At 41.0% G+C, this 17677-nt stretch overlaps 1 protein-coding gene across 1 annotated transcript in view; it reads right to left on the bottom strand.

The window, feature by feature from the left end:
* Positions 1-17677, bottom strand: part of ZCCHC24 (zinc finger CCHC-type containing 24) — a 101516-nt gene that overhangs the window by 8336 nt on the left and 75503 nt on the right. The window contains exon 3 of the mRNA XM_009087502.4: positions 4124-4288. Coding sequence (XP_009085750.1) covers positions 4124-4288 — 165 coding nt within the window. The remainder of the gene's footprint in view (positions 1-4123; positions 4289-17677) is intronic.

The following is a 17677-nucleotide window of genomic DNA, read 5'->3' as shown; positions in this document are numbered from 1 at the left end:
TTTCTGGACTCGTTTACATCAAGTCTTAATGCAGCAAATGAAATGATTAAATGTCAGATTAGTAATGTGAATAGAAAGATTCTGCAGCTATTGCTGGCAGGATAATTGTTAGGCTAACAGTCTTAAGGAGCTGTGCTTCCCTCAAGAAAAACATGCTATTGTGAATTTGTAAATTTTTAGTCCAATAAAAAAAAAAATTGGGCACCGGGGAAGAAAAGATTAAATGCAATGTCCATTCTTGAGCAGCAGACCCTCTGCTTTTCTATCTGCCTGAGGGAGGAGGGACATGACCAAGGCTCTGGGCTGTCACCGTGAATCCAAGAGACAGTGATAAGAAAGCAGCAGATCAGAGGCAGGATGCTTAAAGAGAGCAAGCAGGCTCTGTCAGCAGCATGCCTCTGGGACAGGCCAGCTAAGAATGAATGATAACAGCATGAGGTAAATGGTGAAAATCTCTTTTTTAAGAGTTCAGAAAAGCAGCAGTCTGAGGTGAACTGTATTCCCATAGCTGGAGTACAGAAATGTGGGCATGCTAGGGAGGGTTTATTAAATCTAATGAGTCAAAAGATCATACATGGCTTGAAACTGTTGAAAAGTGTATTGGACTTGAGTGATCATACCCACCTCTCCCCATACTGAGGGAAGCAAGGTGGCTGTGGTTGCACTCAGATATGGGAGTTATGATGAGACCATTGAATTGCCCATGAAAGTAATAACTTGAGTATCATGAGGTATGTATTTACATACCAAATTATTTCCAGTCCAACAGTAAATTCCTGACAGCTGGAAGAAAATAGTGTCCAAGAGGACAAGTCAGTCACCAGATGGCTGGTTCTGCACCAGTGCAACAGCTGTCATCACAAACAGCACTGGCCTTAGCCACAAAGTCGGAGAAGAAGCCTTGATAAGAAGCCAGCCAGGAAATAACCACGGGCACAGATGTTGCTGCTATAGTAGGCAGGGGAAGAAAATGAGAATTCAGAGCTTGGCATCTGGGCTGTTACACTGCCAAGAATGCTGGTGAATGACTATAAGGACTGGCTCTGTTGCTGAAGCAGGGTAACAAGGAGCATAAACAACCATACAATCCAAACTCCTTGGAAGAACAGGAGAGGTTTAAGTTTTGTTTGAGATTCCTATGTATGTTTAGAGTAGCTAAAGTAACTATCTGGGAAACAACTTTTGAAATTGCCATAGGGCAAATTTGTCTGGGTAGTTCTTTAGTCTCCAGTAAGGCTGGAGCTCAATGGGTTTTTGGCCCATGTTCTGTGCATTCCTGTAAGCACTCCCATGGGAAGGTTTGTCCCTTATGGGAGTGGTGAAAATGCAGAAGGAGGAACACAGTGGAATAATTTAGCAAAGCTTGCTTATGGAGCAGTTTTGCAGCTCAGGTGTGACAGCCACCTGATTCCCTACTTGGTGGATGAGTTGGGGATTGAATGGCAGCAGCCCTCCCGTCAGGCCCTCGTGTAACTTCTTGTAATACATGCTCCACCATCTCTTTTAAATAGAGGTTTAGAGCTGTATTTATAGAGCACTCTAAAGTATATACACAGCTGTAAAAGTGCTGAGAAGACTTTTCCTGCCCCAGAGAGATTAAAAGCTCATTCTCACAGCTAGGCCATGTGGACTAAGAGCATAGGGCTGCATTGAGACATTCCTTGTGGGGAACTGGCCCAGAATAGTTTTCTGGAGTGAAATGAGCTTCCAGGAACAATGAGCAGGTGGCAGGAAAGTGTGGCTGCTCTCCTCTCCAGGGACTCACTAATGAAAGGTATGCATAGGAAATCAGGATTTGAGCATAGCTGCACAAGCCATTCACAGAGCCAACATATGTGCTTAAATGGCTACCCCAAAGCTATCCAGAGTGGAGATTATTATCTTCAGTACTCTGATATTATTGCCTGAGCCAGTTACATGGGAGTACTTCAGCAGCAAACCATTCTTTGTGAGACATGGGTAAACCTGACAGTACTGGGAAGTCCATGGATTTAGGAAAGTGGCTGAGGAAGATGAAATACTGCTGTAGAGATGAGGATGGGAGAAAAGGGCAAGCCTGGCAATTGAGAAGACACTCCTAATTCACTGCAATGAATATTGAGCAATCCTGAAATAAGATTTTCAAATTTTTGTCCTAAATTGGGCACAAGCATCCTACTTTCCTACAGTGGCACAGCAAAGCTTGGTGGCCCATGTGGTTGGATTTCAGCCATTTGATAGACTCTGTAAGGTTTGATCTGTTTGGTGACAAACTGGGAGAATGCAGAGGTAGTCACTAGGCCATACAAGAGGCTGGGGAAGAATCCTCAGAGGTGACTGTTTTGTCTTGCCTATACACACACACACCTTCCTGGGTCTGCCACTGCCTAGGACCAGGTGTGGAATGGGGGGGGAGTTGATTTGACCTGGTGTGAGTTTTCCTGATGAATACACTGAATGGAAACTTTCTATCATATGCCCTCACCAGGGAACTGTGGTCCCTGACTGTTTTAGATATGGGCTGAGATGTTTACAGTTTTTATAATTTTGGAAGCTCTTGTAATTTGACAAAAGGTTACTTCATGTTAAGGGACCAGCAGTCATTTTCATCTGCTGATAAAATGACCATTATTTTTTAAATTATGTTCCAAAATATCTTTTTTTTATCAGGTTACAATTATATGTTTACAAAATGATAGGGCAAAGAGAAAGAATAGAAGATGATGAATTCCAGCACATTGCTGAAAAGAAATATTGACAAGATTGCTTGAAAGCAGAAATAATTTATTTCACTAGAGGTAAATACTATCTGATCTTGAAAGGAGGTCAGACTTCTACAGTTCATCTGGTTTTTGTTAAACTGAAGAAAAAACTCAATTTATTGATTATTTGTACTATGATCAATCACATCACATATTGTGGTGACATTGCTGTTTTGTAGTGTCTGTCTGCTGTTTTGTTTAACTGCAATGCTTTATTTTTTTTCAAATGGAGTTAGAATGACACAAGAGAATCATGGTGTGTAGGGGAGGCAAGATATTTTCTCAGGTGAATTATTTAAGTTGGAAAATCTGTCCAGTGGAAGATTCAGTTGAGAATGCAAATACTCTGATCTGATATAATAAATGCAGAATGACACACATAACTGAGGACATCCACTGAGAGGGAAGTGAGGGCTTAAAAACCTCTAGAAATGCAGAGGAAATCAAACATGAATGAGGCCTCTGCTATGGTAGGTACCAACGAGATAATCAAAATCTAAAGACTAAATAGGAAACATATCTAGAAAATGCTAAGGTGGTGTAGCAGTGCTATTTAAAAAAAAAAAACAAACATATTATGTGCACAAGACTTTTTCGTGCTTTAATTCTCAAACTAGAAATATTGCACTTTTGAAATCGTTCACTGTGCTTTTACAAAATACAGTTTTTGGTATAAGAGTAGCAGTGACTAGGTATAATATACTTTCCAAAATGGGGCAGAATAGCTCCCCACTGATAAATGTTGATAAATGTTTAGAGAATATTGTGTGGCACTGGATGCGTGTCCAAACACCACGTATGGGATTTTTTAGACAAGCTGTCTAAACAGAGGTAAGGAACAGGAGGCGTTGGAAGCTCTGAGATTCTTATTTTAAATTAGAGTCATTAACCAATGGGTTTTGTAGGCAGGAGTCATCTTAATGTTGTTCTCTTTTATCACTACTCTTTGTAAGTAGAGATAGCCCCTTGAGAAAATCCAACTAGTGAAAAAAGCAGTACACATGGGAAGTAATTCTGCTGACACCAGTGGAATGAAACAATAAATTTGTGTAAATATGAAGAGAATCAGAAGAACTAGAAGGCCAATTGCTATTGCTGAACTTTTATTACTCTTAAGATTAAAAAGCCCCACAGTCTCTTTCTATAAGAAAAGCAGGTAAAGATTTTGGGTTTGAGGTATTTGTACTGAAAAAAAGAACATTCAAATTTTGCACCTCTGATGACAACTGTCCAGATTTCCAGAGCTGAGACAGCTAATCCAGGAAACATTCTCTGTGCTGTGTTGCAGTCCATGTCAAGTTCTTAAGTCTTACCCACACTTTACAAAGTCAACAGCATTCCTAGCTCTAAGCCTGTTGCCATCAGGTCTGCATTTCTCCTACCTGTTTGTGAGGATAGACATTAATGTGGCACTTGATACATTCTTGTCCCATGTTAGCCCAGGAGTTTCCACTCATCCATTTTCTCTTGCATTTGGGGCACTTATATTCACCAAAGCAGCGTTTCTTGCCCTGGTATGGTGTCAGGCCTTCTCCTTTTGGACGAGCCTACAAAACAAAGGGAAGTAGTAATAAATGACTGAAAATGGGTGGGTGTGGGCGTGTGTAGGAGAAAAATAAACATTTTTAAAATTAGGAAACTTTGGGCAGAAGATACTGAAGGAAAGTATGAAGGACATGTCCCCTAAATGAAGAGTTCATATGTTGCAGTTAGAGTTTAACAGTTCTGAGAATGGTGAGAAGTATTCAAAAGTTCAAGAAAACATAATACTTGTTAGTGACACTGAGTTTTTAGAAATATACTCTTTCACTTTTTGAATGAATAGTTTTAGTATTAGTTTCATTATGATAAAATCATCTCTATTGAGTATATATCACTAGCAATATATATAACATTAGGAGGAGTAGCTCATTAATAAAAAAGGACTACTTTTTTACTAGAAATTCCAGTTTAGAAATCTAGCCTATTTTCCACTAAAAACCTGTAGTTAAGAAGATTTTAAATAGTTCTGCTTTTCACAGCCTATATGTTGTCATATGGGAGTGCACAAACTGGGATTGAGTATGAAGGAAAGACATTCTGACTAGTGGAAATAATAACTTTTATTAACTTTATCTGGTTGCTGGCTCTTGGTAAATGGTTTCACTATTTCTGCCTTTTGAAGGAAATAGGAAAGGACTCTCAAATGGTGTGTTGTGATGTCTGAATGTTAAATGTTCCTTAAAGAAAGCCTTTTTATCTAGGGAAGCCAGCAGAGCTGACAATGACTGTACGCAAATACCAGGTTTATTTTTTGTACATGCATTCACTCACTAAAATTGTGTGTTGTGCTTAACAAAATATGGTGAGGTATGTGAAGATAAGGGTGTTGCATCCAGCTGTGCTAGGATAGCTGTAAAGATGAAGCTGTTTTCCCAGAGTCCCTAGCAGGTGTTGAAACACTGTCCATGTCACTGTGTTTAGTTTGTTGCTGCCTAGAGGGAGATACTTTGCCTGTCTAGCGGCAGTGTACTGTGATCACCTATCAAAGGGTTCTTTGTCCCTTACTTACATGTCAGACCTAAGCAGCTTTACTTTTTTAAGGCTTCCAGATAAAGTTTACAAAAGTGAAATGAGCCATCATGCTGGGAAGGCTTTTGTTTTTTGTTTTGGGAGTTTGTACGATTTCTCAGTGTGCAGGTCCAAATTGCTTTCTATGTGAAAACATGGGTTGCACAAGCAGGTGGTTGGCAGAAGACCTGAGCTTGGCAGGAGCGCTGAGACTCAGGCTCCAGTGGCTGATGGAGATGGTGAACACTGAGACCCTCTTGGGTCGCATGTGGGAGCAAGAAGGGAAAGGAACATTGAGTGCGCTCTCCCCCGCATGCTGTGGGTGGAAGAGCAGGGGACACCAAACCTACTCCTGCCTTTTTTTTCCTTTCTGTAGTGTCAGTAAACAACATTCTCTCTTTTTTTTATGCTTATTCCTCAGCATAGCGATATTCTTTAGAAGATTGGCTCAGTAGCAACCTCAATTACAAAAAGGCAAACTTCTATAGTAATGTTCTTCTGACAAGCCACTGTAAATATTCTGTCTGACAGCGAAGATAAAGCTGACCAGGACACACATATTTACAGTAGTATAGCACAGAAGAAAAAATAGTGCATTGATATAGTAAGAAACATTCAGACTTCCACAACTAAGTGAGTGCTGGTAGGCACTCAGAGTGTAGCTCTCCAGCCCATGGTGTCCCTTGATAAGGATGAGAGATTGCAAGTGAATGTAGTGCAGGAAAATGTCAGTTTATGGAGACATCCTTATTCTGGATACTTAATTTGGTTCTGCCTCTGAGGAGCTCATAGCACAACTCAGTGTAAGAAGCCACATGCTCTCTTCATTTAGAAATTGTTATGAACAGAAACTCTGTGTCCAGAGAGCTCCTGTATTTTAGAGACCTGCCCTCTCCTCCTGAGGCATCACAGATTGTTTTATTTGCAGTTTCTATGGGGGGGGGGGTTATTGAATGGAAGACAAATTATTTTTGATTCTCTGATTAAGTCACCCTCTATGTAAACTCCTTCTGCAGCCAGACTTGAAAATGCAATTCAGTGCCCCTACCAAGCAGAGGTCCTTTCAGAAAATGTGCAGTTTACAGGGTTCATTATTTCCAAAAGAAATAGTACTGACTTTGGGGACGGAGTGCATCTTGGAAGTCTTGTAAATGTTTACAAAGAATATTTGAACGTAACACTCCCACACAAATGTTATGTCAGCCATAAAGAGCATTTAAACATCAGACTCCCACAGCAATATGCTGTGCCAGCCACAATTCCCAGATGGGAAACTTTCAGAGATGGCCACTTGGGCGGGCCAGTGATTGTGGGTTTGTCCAGGTCACATACGTGACTTCAGAGACACCAATGCCCTCACAAATGCACAGGGAGCACTGAAGATACTGATCTGTGGAGTCCTCTGTGTGTACCACTAAGCATCAGAAATGGAGGCTTTTCAAATTAAAAGCTACTTTTAAAATCTGGCTTCTCCAGCTTTCTTGGTAAATCGGAAGCAGAACCAGGAAAAAAATGTACGAGGCCTGACTCTGTTGGTTATTTCCTGTTATAATTGCTAGACTGAACTTTTGATTTATTTTTATTTTAACTTTTTGACTGTCACAGCTCCCTCCTCAGTCAGTAACTCTAATTAGTTTGTTGGCAAAGTTACAACATTCTCTGTAGGTGTTTTGCCATTCTGCTTTATGTATGTTTATGCGTTGTCCTAATAGATATTATTTTCCTTCCCATATCTTCAGTTTCTCAAGCCGTGCCCCACAGGGAATTTAGACTTACAAACAAGCAAGCTCATTTTCTCTAGTGGGAAACATCATTAGGAACCACTGACAGCAGTGAAGGCAACCCTCCAACTCCCTCCACCCTGCAGAACCAAACAAAGCAGGTATTTGATAGTATTTGGTAGAAGGCGAAGTCTGAGTGAGATACACTAATGGCCTGGGAGATCTGAGGCTGGGTGTTCTGGTTTGTTTGTTGCTGGGGTTTTTTTGTAGCTGTTAGGTTGTTGGTTTTTTTTTTTGTTGGCTTTTTTTTTAATATAAAGTGTCTGGCTCCAGCAGGAGCACAGCTGAATTGCATAAACATTTCCAAGAAACAGCCTGCTCCTTGGCACAGAAGCAGCCAGCCCTGCCCACAGGGTGCTCGAGCACCCGGTCACTCTGCAACTGAGGTATCTTAGTGCTCATTCAGCTGGAGGGCAAGAACTATTTTCACCAGAGGTTTTTCCTTAACTAAATGCCAAAAGAAAGCAAGAATACACATTCTGTCATTTGGTATTAACCTAAAAATCCTTGCTTTACAGAATGTGGGATTTACCTTGTTTAAACCATTAGCCTCCTATTCTCTCTACACCCCAGCTCCATTTGAATGGTGGTTAATAATAGACTTTGGTTGGTCTTTAAGTCCTGCAAATTCCTGTACTGAGCATTCTCTTCTTACTCTGTCTGCAGATAGAGATTAATTTATTTATGTGCAGAATTAATCTGGCAAAGTTATGCTCCTTTTCATAATGGTACAATATTTTGTTGTTACCATATTAAAATATACTGTCCCATTGCCTGTAGGCCCAGGTAGATCTTTGGCCTGGTTTCTATCCTTAGCTGCAAAAAACTTGGTGTGTCTTCATTTGGATGTTTAAAGGATTTACTGCATCCTGGACAGGTAGGCCTTTGGGGAGGATCAAAACCAAACGGATTTTGCTACGAGGATCAGAAACTAGCCATTGCTGGAAGTATGTCTCAATGTCAAGATCTAGGTATTAGGGAGTTTTGTGATGTTTTGACTTCAGACAAGCTGACACAACTGCCATCAGCTTTGCAGGTGTACCTAGTCAGTGTATGTGTTTGCCTTGGCTGGAAATAACAAATGTACAAAGCCAGTGAATTTTGTGTGGCACACTAACAAAAATTACCTCAATATTCCATCTCTCACTGACACCCAGCTGTCTCTATTTTTCGTCTTCTTTCTTTCTTGAGCCAAAACCACAAATTGGCCATCATAAGATTTTAAAAGTGTTTAAGTCAAGCTTTTCTGCTGGTAACTGGCCAGTCCAGCTCTCTGTCAACCTATCAGAGAGTGCATCTCATGAGGGATCTGCCAAATCACTTGGCAGTGACGTACATAATAAAGGACTCTCTGCTTTCACTAAACAATTCCCTCAAAGTATCAGTTTGCAGAGTCAGCAAAAACAAAGCATGCTGCCCTCCCCCAACGTGCCCTGCTTAAAACTAGATTCATTATAAACAACATGAGGCTGAGTTTCCTCAAAGCAAAATGCAGACACACAATTTAATGCTTTTCTTCAATGAACCTTCTTTTGAAAGTATTGCATAACTCTGTCAAACCCAAAGCCTAAAGTTTCAAGAACAGGTCCTTATGCATGTAAAGGTAACCATTAACATCTGAACTAGATATTAAATTGTGCAACAAAGCAAGCAAACTGAAAAAATTAGGAAATTGCATAATGAAAATTGTTTTCAAGGTAATGTTTAATGCAATACAAAGTAAAAAAGGGGGTGGGGCTAGAAAGTGGGGATGAAGTGTGCCTAAGCAAACCTGGGTATTTGCTGTGTAATTTAAGAACTATATGACATACAGAAAATAGGGATTTGCATATCAAATTAGGCATGTGGAAGAGTTAAAATTACACTCGCCTGCTGGGGTGCAGTGAGGCACTTCTTTTCAGCATTATGAGATCATATTCTTCCAAACAGCTTGAGATAAAAGGAAGTGGTCAAAATCTTTCCTTTCCCTTCTCTGATACAAAATTGGACATGCTGAATTAATTATGAAGAAACTAGGAATGTATTCATTTTAATAGTTTCCTGATGTTTGGACTCTTTTGTTCCTCTTCATCCGTTGCTTAGAACATACAATAGCAATACTCTCCTCCTCTCCCTCCCCCTCTGGTGGCACACTATATTTAATATGTTCATATTTATTTAGTAGTTGGAATCAGGGTTTTGGAGAAGGGAGAGTCAAACCCCTGCTATAATCAAGCATTACCTCTTCCAGGCTGAGGCCAAGACTTATATTTCTGGACTTGTTTAACTGGTTCACCTCAGATGCCTTCCTGTGGATTTCACAATTCTCCCTGGGCTAACATGGCACAGCTGGGGCACTGATCTGTCCTTTCAAAGCAGTGGAGTAGTTCTGATGGACCCCTTGCCTCCCCATGGGTCATGAAGCTGTTCAGAACAGGTAGGAAGGCAGACAGATGTCATTGAAGGCAATTCTATTCCAAATCTAAGTGAGCAGCAGGTGCTTTTGGAGCCAAATTCAACAACTGGGATGCTGCTTTCTGCTTCACTGCTGTTCTGAGATGTGTTTATGCAAAGTTTCTGCCTGAAGAAAAGATATGGCTTAAATTGTGATGATGAGATAAAGCTACATATCTCCAGTTGATTCTGTGATGGTATTTCTTTCCTTATTAAGTGTCCAGGTAAAGAAGCTGCACGGGAAGACTAGGGTCCAGACATGGATGTAAAAATGTCCAGGCTAGACTGGGTATACCCCTATTTGGTCAAAGCATATTTTCAAGAGCATTTGGATCAGAGAATTTTTCATTTCATGGGGTGACCATAGAGCTTATGTTAGTTTTTGGTGTTACAGCTTAGAATCTGAGGCTTTGCTCTCTTCCAACTATATGCAAAAATAATAGTGTTGTCCTTACTATTTGAACTGTTGCAAAGATACATTGGAAATTTAATTGCAGACATGGCAATTTCCAAAACATTTAGTACTTGCTTTTCATGACCTACTGTACCTTAATCTTGTACTGGGTGCAGCTGGATATAACTTTGGTGTCAGTTTACAGAGGGGAGTAGAGAAAACAGCTGTATTAAAGAACTCTGTAGATGCTGAGAGGACAGAGGTTTCTCTGCTGCTTGAGTGGCACTGTAAAATCCTGCTCTGTGACAAACCATACCTTTTGGTGCCTTTATCCTTTTGTAAATCTAGACCTGTTGTGGCTTTCCTCCAAGCCAAATACCTGCTGTGCTGCACTTGCGGAAAATATTTGGGGAGGGACTTTAATGTATCAGTGATCTGAATAAGAAATGTCAACTTGGGAATCTGCTACTTTGACTTGTTCTTTAGAAACACAGTGTGTTGATGTCCTAGGATGTCAGGGGAGATGACTGCTTCATGTTAAGGTACTTCTTCATTGGAGGTATAGTTGTTTTAGAACTTGGATGATGTTAACAAGGATATTACAATGAATAAGAATTTTATTCTAATCAGTATATTTGATGTTCATATATCTAAAAATAACATTAATTTCTTGCTTAGTTTTTAAATGAAACTGCATCATCCCAAAAGATTGTTATTCCCATACTTACAGTTTATAGCCCACAAATTTAAACTCATACAACAGATACTTTACTATTATTACTTAACTAATTTTATTACTTAATTAATAAAAAAAAATTAAGAACTGTATCCAGTTTGTGTGAAGTTTCCTGCATAGTCATTGTCCTCAGCTGACAGTGACCAAAGGATGAGTGCTATGTACTCTACAGGTTGGGCAAAGGGTGTGCAGGGGAAAGCATTGGCCTTGGAGGTGGGGAGGAGAAGGAGGTGACAAAGCAGAGAATATTTTAATTCAATGCAATATGAAATGCAGCCTCAGCAACTTACCACTCAGGAAATTGCTTATTTTGCTCTGATTTTATGTTACTTGTTGCACCCTCTGGACCGGCACACTTTTTTTGTTCCATTCATATGTGTATGAATTATTATAATGCTGGATTTCTTTTAGCCTGAATTATAAATGCTTTTGCTCATGTAAAGGTTTTATCTCTTCAAAACAACTCTTGGAAAGTAAAGGAAATACTGTTAAGATGATAAGGGCAAGTTTCAGGGGAAAGGATGTTTCTAGGAGAACTCAGCCTTCTTCCTTCCTTCTGTTCTGAAAGGCACAGGATCTCTTTCAACTACCCACTAAATCCCTACGGCTTCAAGACCTGCTTCATGGCATATCCACACACTGTGTGAGAATAGGTATAACTAGAGTAAGAAAATTCCAGCAGGAGAGTGCCGGATCATGAGAGTAATGTGATCTTGTGGTTAAGGCACAGGACTGGGTCTCTGCAAGCCCAGGCTTTCATTCCTGGCTTGACTACAGGCTCTTTCTCTTGGTTTGTGCCCAAGTTACTTGATCTCTCCATGTTTGAATTTTCATCTGGAGTATGGGCAGTGCTAGTGTACATCACATTCTGAGACTTTAATCAGTGTTTGTTACTACAAAAGTGAGCAGTATGCATGACTCTTGTTATACAATTCTCAGGCAGGAGTTTTGAACAAGGACTACTCTAGGCCTGTCACTGGTGATGCTGGCCTCACCCCTTTGAGCGATTTTTTATAAAGTCTCTGCTTTTGGATGCTTTTGTTCCGTTTGTTTTCTCTACAACCTGACTGGTTAAAGCAGTCAGAACTGTCATTTTCCATTATCTGCTTGTGGCCTCTCCACTGATACATTATTAAAAAAAAAAAAAGCAACATAATGTAAGACAAGTTCCTACGGAGTTGTAAGGATTTCCAGCTAAGGAAATTCTTTATGCAAAAGATGAAGCTTGGGCCCTCTTAGAAAGCTTCCCGCTGTACCAAATGCAGCATAAGGACCACCTGGCCCTGTAACCTCCCTCACCCCACAGCAGCACAGTGGTACAGGCTCCCAGGACATCAGCAAATAGGGCAAGCTGTGTCCTCCTCCAAAGTGAAATACCACAGCAAGAGTGTCATTGCTTCTGGCTGGAATGAGCCTTTGCTTGAACTATTAAGAAACAGGGATAGGAAATAAAGACCAGATGAGCAATCACCGTCGTTTTCTCCACCTCAGCCTCCTTCCCTCCACCTTCCTTCCCCCCTGCCATGCTGCCTATGAGATGACATACAAAAACACCAATTGAGTCAGCCTGCTTTAAATTACAGCATTCTTTTTGAGCCTGGAAAAAGACATGCTATGCATTGCCCAAAAATGAAACATGACTTCAGATGCTGATATGTAAACTGCATAAACGTGAAGGAAACTTTTTTCTCGTCCTAGTATTCTTTCCTCTAGAAATACTGTGCCAGGCCATACATGAATATATTGCATAGAAGAAAGTCTTAGAAACTCACCCTTTCTGCCCAGAGCAGTCATGTGTTTGTTCTTCTACCTCAAGAGCCACCAAATCCCAGCTACCTGACTTGGTTCATGTGCATGACACTGCTTGAGTGCTCCTTGCTTGCTCTGGCCACCTGTGCACGTACAGTTGCCTGGGAGGAACTCCTAGATAGCTTTCTTCTACAGTAGGCTTGTTCTCCCCATTGTGAAAGAGCAAGCTTTTAACAACTGAAGTGCATCAGATGCACTTTAGATGATCCAAAGGCATCCATCTTTTGCTGTGCATTTAGTGACAATACAATAAGAATCTGCACCTCTAATCTCTCCCATCTTCCCCTTCTCAGTGCCTCCTGTTCCTGCAGTTGTATTTGTATGTTCCACTGGGCTTCTTGACTGCTTTTTTTCCACTCTGTGCAAAGCTAACTTGAATAATCTAAAGAATCACTTGTCATTCCCCAAGAACAGCGTTAGCAGCTGTCAGACTTCACCAACCATTCTGTAAGATTCATAGTTCATGTTTGTTGCGTTACAAGAACTTAGAGCATTTTACTGAAATTTTCATGAAAACAAGCTGAAGCAATCCAGTTCCCTCTGAAATGTCTTTCTTAATCACATGCAGAAATATGCAGTACCTTGAAGGTGAGGAAGGATGGAGTGCAACCACTAAGTACAGAGCGAGAATACTAATTGGTATGTGAAGGGTAAGAGGACAGCATAGGTGGTGTTGGGTGAAGAGCACTTCTCACATCGGAGTTCTTGCTAGAATGAATGGGGAAAGTGGCATCTAGGAGGTGACTGTTACACAACAATAAGAAATAAAATTTATAGCCTTTTCAACTGTTCAGATTTTGCCTTCTTTTAGTTAACTGACTCTTTGTCTTTTCATAACTAATGATTTTGTAGTTCTATTCAGTTCATAAAATAAGCCAGAAGGACATTTATCTGAAACTTCCTGGGAAACAAAAAGGTCATAGGTTGACTCAGGCCATGGATGTTGTGTGAGTTTTTGAGAGAAATAAAATCTTTTCTGTGTTGAAATAGGAAACTCATATCTGACCCATCAGGCTGCCTGCCGGTACCGTAACTAAGTGTTTTGAACACTGATGTTTTAGGCCCATTCTGTATAACATAGTCATTGCCATTAAACATTTTGAATGAAAATTGTTTTGACCACAATATAGTAAGAAAACTGAAACAAAATTGGAACTATCTAAACAAGTGAGCTGTAAGCGCCATTTCCTTTCATGCAAGTAGATGACATTTCTATTCCAATTTTTTTTATTACTGTTTTGCCTGGTCCTTCTTCAAAAAGCAAAATTAATCAACCATTTGCAATCTTCACAGTATGTTTGTCCAGTGGCCCCAATGGCATTTCCTACATTTAAGAATTTATTGTCAAAGACACTCACAGCATTTCCTTATCATGGATACCTAAAGTCTCGCTTCCTGAAAGGCAACACTTTGTTGCCTGTGTACACGGCAGTAGCTGTCACCATAGGACACATTTCACCATAATGTCACACTGGACAGCTTAGAGCATATGATGTTGGCAGTACCACAGACCTGTTGCTAGCAGCTGAACCAAAATAGGAGAGAGTGGCCTGAGGCCAACTGGTAGTTCCATATTCTTCAACATGGATTGGCTTATGAACATGCCTTACAGAGTAAATCTTTCTACCCAAAGGAAGAATTTTTTTTTCAGGGAAAAACAAGACAGCACCAGACGCTACTACCAAGTTTGCTATCTCTTTTACTAGTGAATAACGCAGTGCGCCACAGAGCACATGGGAAGGAGAGCTGTTCAGCCACTCTACATGACTAGGAACAGTTCTTTCCTGAGGTTCTAGCTCTATTTTAGAAATTCATTGCCCTGTTCAAAATATCTGATCCCACTTTTGTACTTTTATGGGAGCTAGTTTCAATATCCACAGGCCAGTGAAGTGAAAAGCTCATTATTAAACAATAGAAAGGAAGAATACAAGTTCTAATTGAAATCTCATGGGACCAGAGGATCCACCAAAGGGCTGTAGGGCACAGAAGGCATGGCAAGGTTTTGTGCTGTGCTCAGTTCTTGTCATGGGAACACATTTGTGACCAAGGCCATCTTCAGTGTTTCTTAAGTCTAAGGCAGTTTTCTTGACACAGTGAATAGCCCACAGGAAAATATCTTTACTAGATGCTTCTCTCTGTTGTTTGCTAAGAAACTATTCATTTTTAAAAAGGTATTGTGCAAGAAGCATCTGGTGTAAAATGCTTGTCATGGTGTTTGCTGCAGAAGATGATGGGAGAGGCAGATGCTAGTCTAAGGATAGATTCATGGCTGCTCTGCTTCCAGGGATGTAGTACAAGTGAATTTGCCTTGATCTTGGAGGGCAAAAATTTTGAAACCATTGAGAAAACCTTATCAGGAATCATTGATTTTGTTTTTCGTATTAAGGTACTCCTCTCTGTTACATGGGATAATCTCACACTGAACAGCTTCAGCAGTATTACTGATTTAAGAAAAAAAATATTAACAAGGAGTGATAAAATAGAACACAAACAAAAACAAGTCAGCAACACCTGATGTATAATAAGGTCTCTGAGTGTTATTTTTCCAAATCAAGGAGCATTGTTTAAAGGGGTGCTGTTCTGGTAAGCTGTGGATTCAGGCTCTTGTGAGGAGATTGGCACAACATCAAAAGTCTTCGAGCCCCTTGATTTATTTTTTTCAGTCATTCCAAGGACCAGTTAATTTTATCCGCTCTGCATTTTGGGGGGATGTGCAGTTCAGTGTGTGCCTGCTGAGAGGCTCATTATCCTCCTCAGGCTCAAAACAAACCCTCGATTTTGGAAAAGTAACAAAAGAGGTGGCTGCTCCTGGTTTCCGGTGGCCCCGGCCTGGCCAGCGCGGCGGGCTCGCGGCCCCGGCGCAGCTGGTTCTTTGTGCGCTCGCTCGTTCGCTCGGGCATAATGAGGAGGGCTTGGGAGGAGGAAGCTGCCACAGGTGTGCCACGAGGCCGGGGACTTGGCTGGGGACAGTGGCCCGGCTGTGCGCGCACGTCTCCCCACACACAGCTCCTGTGTTCGGCCTTGGCCGCGGCCTTCAAGGGCCTCCTTGTCGCAGCACAAACAACGGCGTCGCGCAGCCTCCCTCGTGCGCTGCATCCTGGCCCAAACTGCCCGGAATAATCCCCTTTCTCAGCCCTAATACCACAGCAGAAATGTCATCCTTATTCTGCAGTGCTGGCATTTGTCAACTTGGTGGGTACAAAGACAGCATTCATTGAGCAGGAGACAGGCACAGGGCCCCAGGAAAAGCCCTTCGAGGGGACAGAAAATGGGCTTCTGTTAAACTTTGAACTCTACAGGAGCTGCTGTTTGTCTTCAGGTCTGGCAGAACTGGAGAAAGGGCTGTCTTGTGTTGACCACATCTTCAGCTGGGGTTGTGGGGCAAGTTCAGGTTTAGTTTTTAGGACAGCTGACTAGCAACAAATGGCCTTTCTTCTGGGGCAGTGCCATCTTTAGCAATTGTACCATCTACTCTGCTCAGCTTTGTTCACTCTTGGACAAAATTAAACCTACTTACTTTACACATAGATGCAGCTATTTTCATATCAGATCCTTTTGTCTCCTGTGCAACACTCAGATTTAAAAGGTTCTTGCCAGCCCTAGGGGACAGCTTGAGCTCTCCGAAAGGTGCCAGTGAGAGGCAGCAATACAAACGAGGGGAAGCCTGCTCTTCCTTGGACATCCTAGTAAACCCTGAAGTATGCTGAGGGACAGTAGACATTTCCACTAGTGACAAATACAACAACAACAACCAACGGAAGAGATAGAGCCCTTTAGACAGTTTGCTCAATGAGACAGCAGACTCCTCACAAACAGCCTTGGTTCCTCTTGCCCTTGCTGTTGAGTTAAAGTACATGGCTCAGGATAGCATGATGTAACCAAGAATATTCCACTTTATTGAAAACAGATCCACTGGTTTTGTAAATATCATATTACCCACTATCTGAACACAAGCCCTGAGCTCACTTAAAACTCTTTACACTTGGGGCAATGAACAGAGGTTATTAACCCTGGAGTATTTTTGTTATGAAGACAGCTGCAGTGCAGGTCTTGGAAGGCTTGATTTCAAGCGATCTTAGTTTTCTATTTTAAATTGTCCTCTAATGAGACTGTTAAAACATACCTTACTGAAGAAGTTGCTGTGTTTTAATGAAAAGTTAAACTAATTTTGTCAGCCATTAAAAACATGTCCTGGGCTATTTCCCACTTGTTCCCATTACAGAGCACTCTAAAATTATACAGTACATCTGCTGGTATGGAAATGCACCTTTGGGGTAGAGAGCAGTTCCAGCCTGTGCTTCGCCTTTTGCTACCTCTTCACAGTAATAAATCTGTATGAAAGTTCTGGGGTACACTCAGTAGGTCTTCAGGAAGAGAAGCTACCAAATAGTTTCCAACATGTGAGGAATCAGTTTGAATCAGTTTTGAGAGCCTGAAACAATTTCATCATAATACATAATTCTCTAAATGTGGAGTTAATGACAGCAGCAATAGGAAAAGGACACAGAAAAAGAAGAATAATTATTAGGCATTTAACTTCCATGGGTAGACAGAAACAAAAGAGCACGTGTTATGTATATTTAGCATGAGCATACAATTCATTCAGCAAATATAGGTAATTTTCCTTATAATGGTGAATGTTACAGTTCACTTTGATATAATATTGTTAGAGGGCTCATCTGTAAAGCTCTGTACTAAATACTGAGAGCTTATGGAAATGGACAGAGAGACTGGGAAAGTAAGATAGTGCCTCAGGTGATCCCTTCCTAAATGTTGGAGTAGCCAAGCCAACTTGGAGGAGGAATTGTGTTCTAAGGCGTTCCAATTTCTCCTTGAAAATAAAAGGAAAAAATCTATGTCAAGTATGTCACTGTAAATCCATTCTGATGCTTGTGGGGGCTGCTTAGGTTGTACAACAAGATGCTACAGCTGTTGGACAGGGCTGTGGGCAGCACGTTCTGTGCTGCCACGATGCAATCAAGGAAATATGTGCAAGAAATCCCTTTAGAGACTGCCCACCACCCACTTCTTTTTAAGGATGTGGTTCTGCACATGAAATTGGGATATAAACAGGAAAGGCCTCCTTATTCTTCTTGTTATCAGAATAAGCAGTATAAAAGGAATTTCTCTAAATTATCTGTGGACAACTGCCTTATTCCTAAATCATCTCTTGGGACTTGAGTGTAAACAGCATAAACTGAAGTCATGCTTTTAACACCAGCTAAAGGAGTAT

This window comes from Serinus canaria, chromosome 6, assembly GCF_022539315.1.
Source record: "Serinus canaria isolate serCan28SL12 chromosome 6, serCan2020, whole genome shotgun sequence".
Classification (NCBI taxonomy): Eukaryota; Metazoa; Chordata; class Aves; order Passeriformes; family Fringillidae; genus Serinus; species Serinus canaria.
This window is presented reverse-complemented; position numbering and strand designations above follow the sequence as displayed.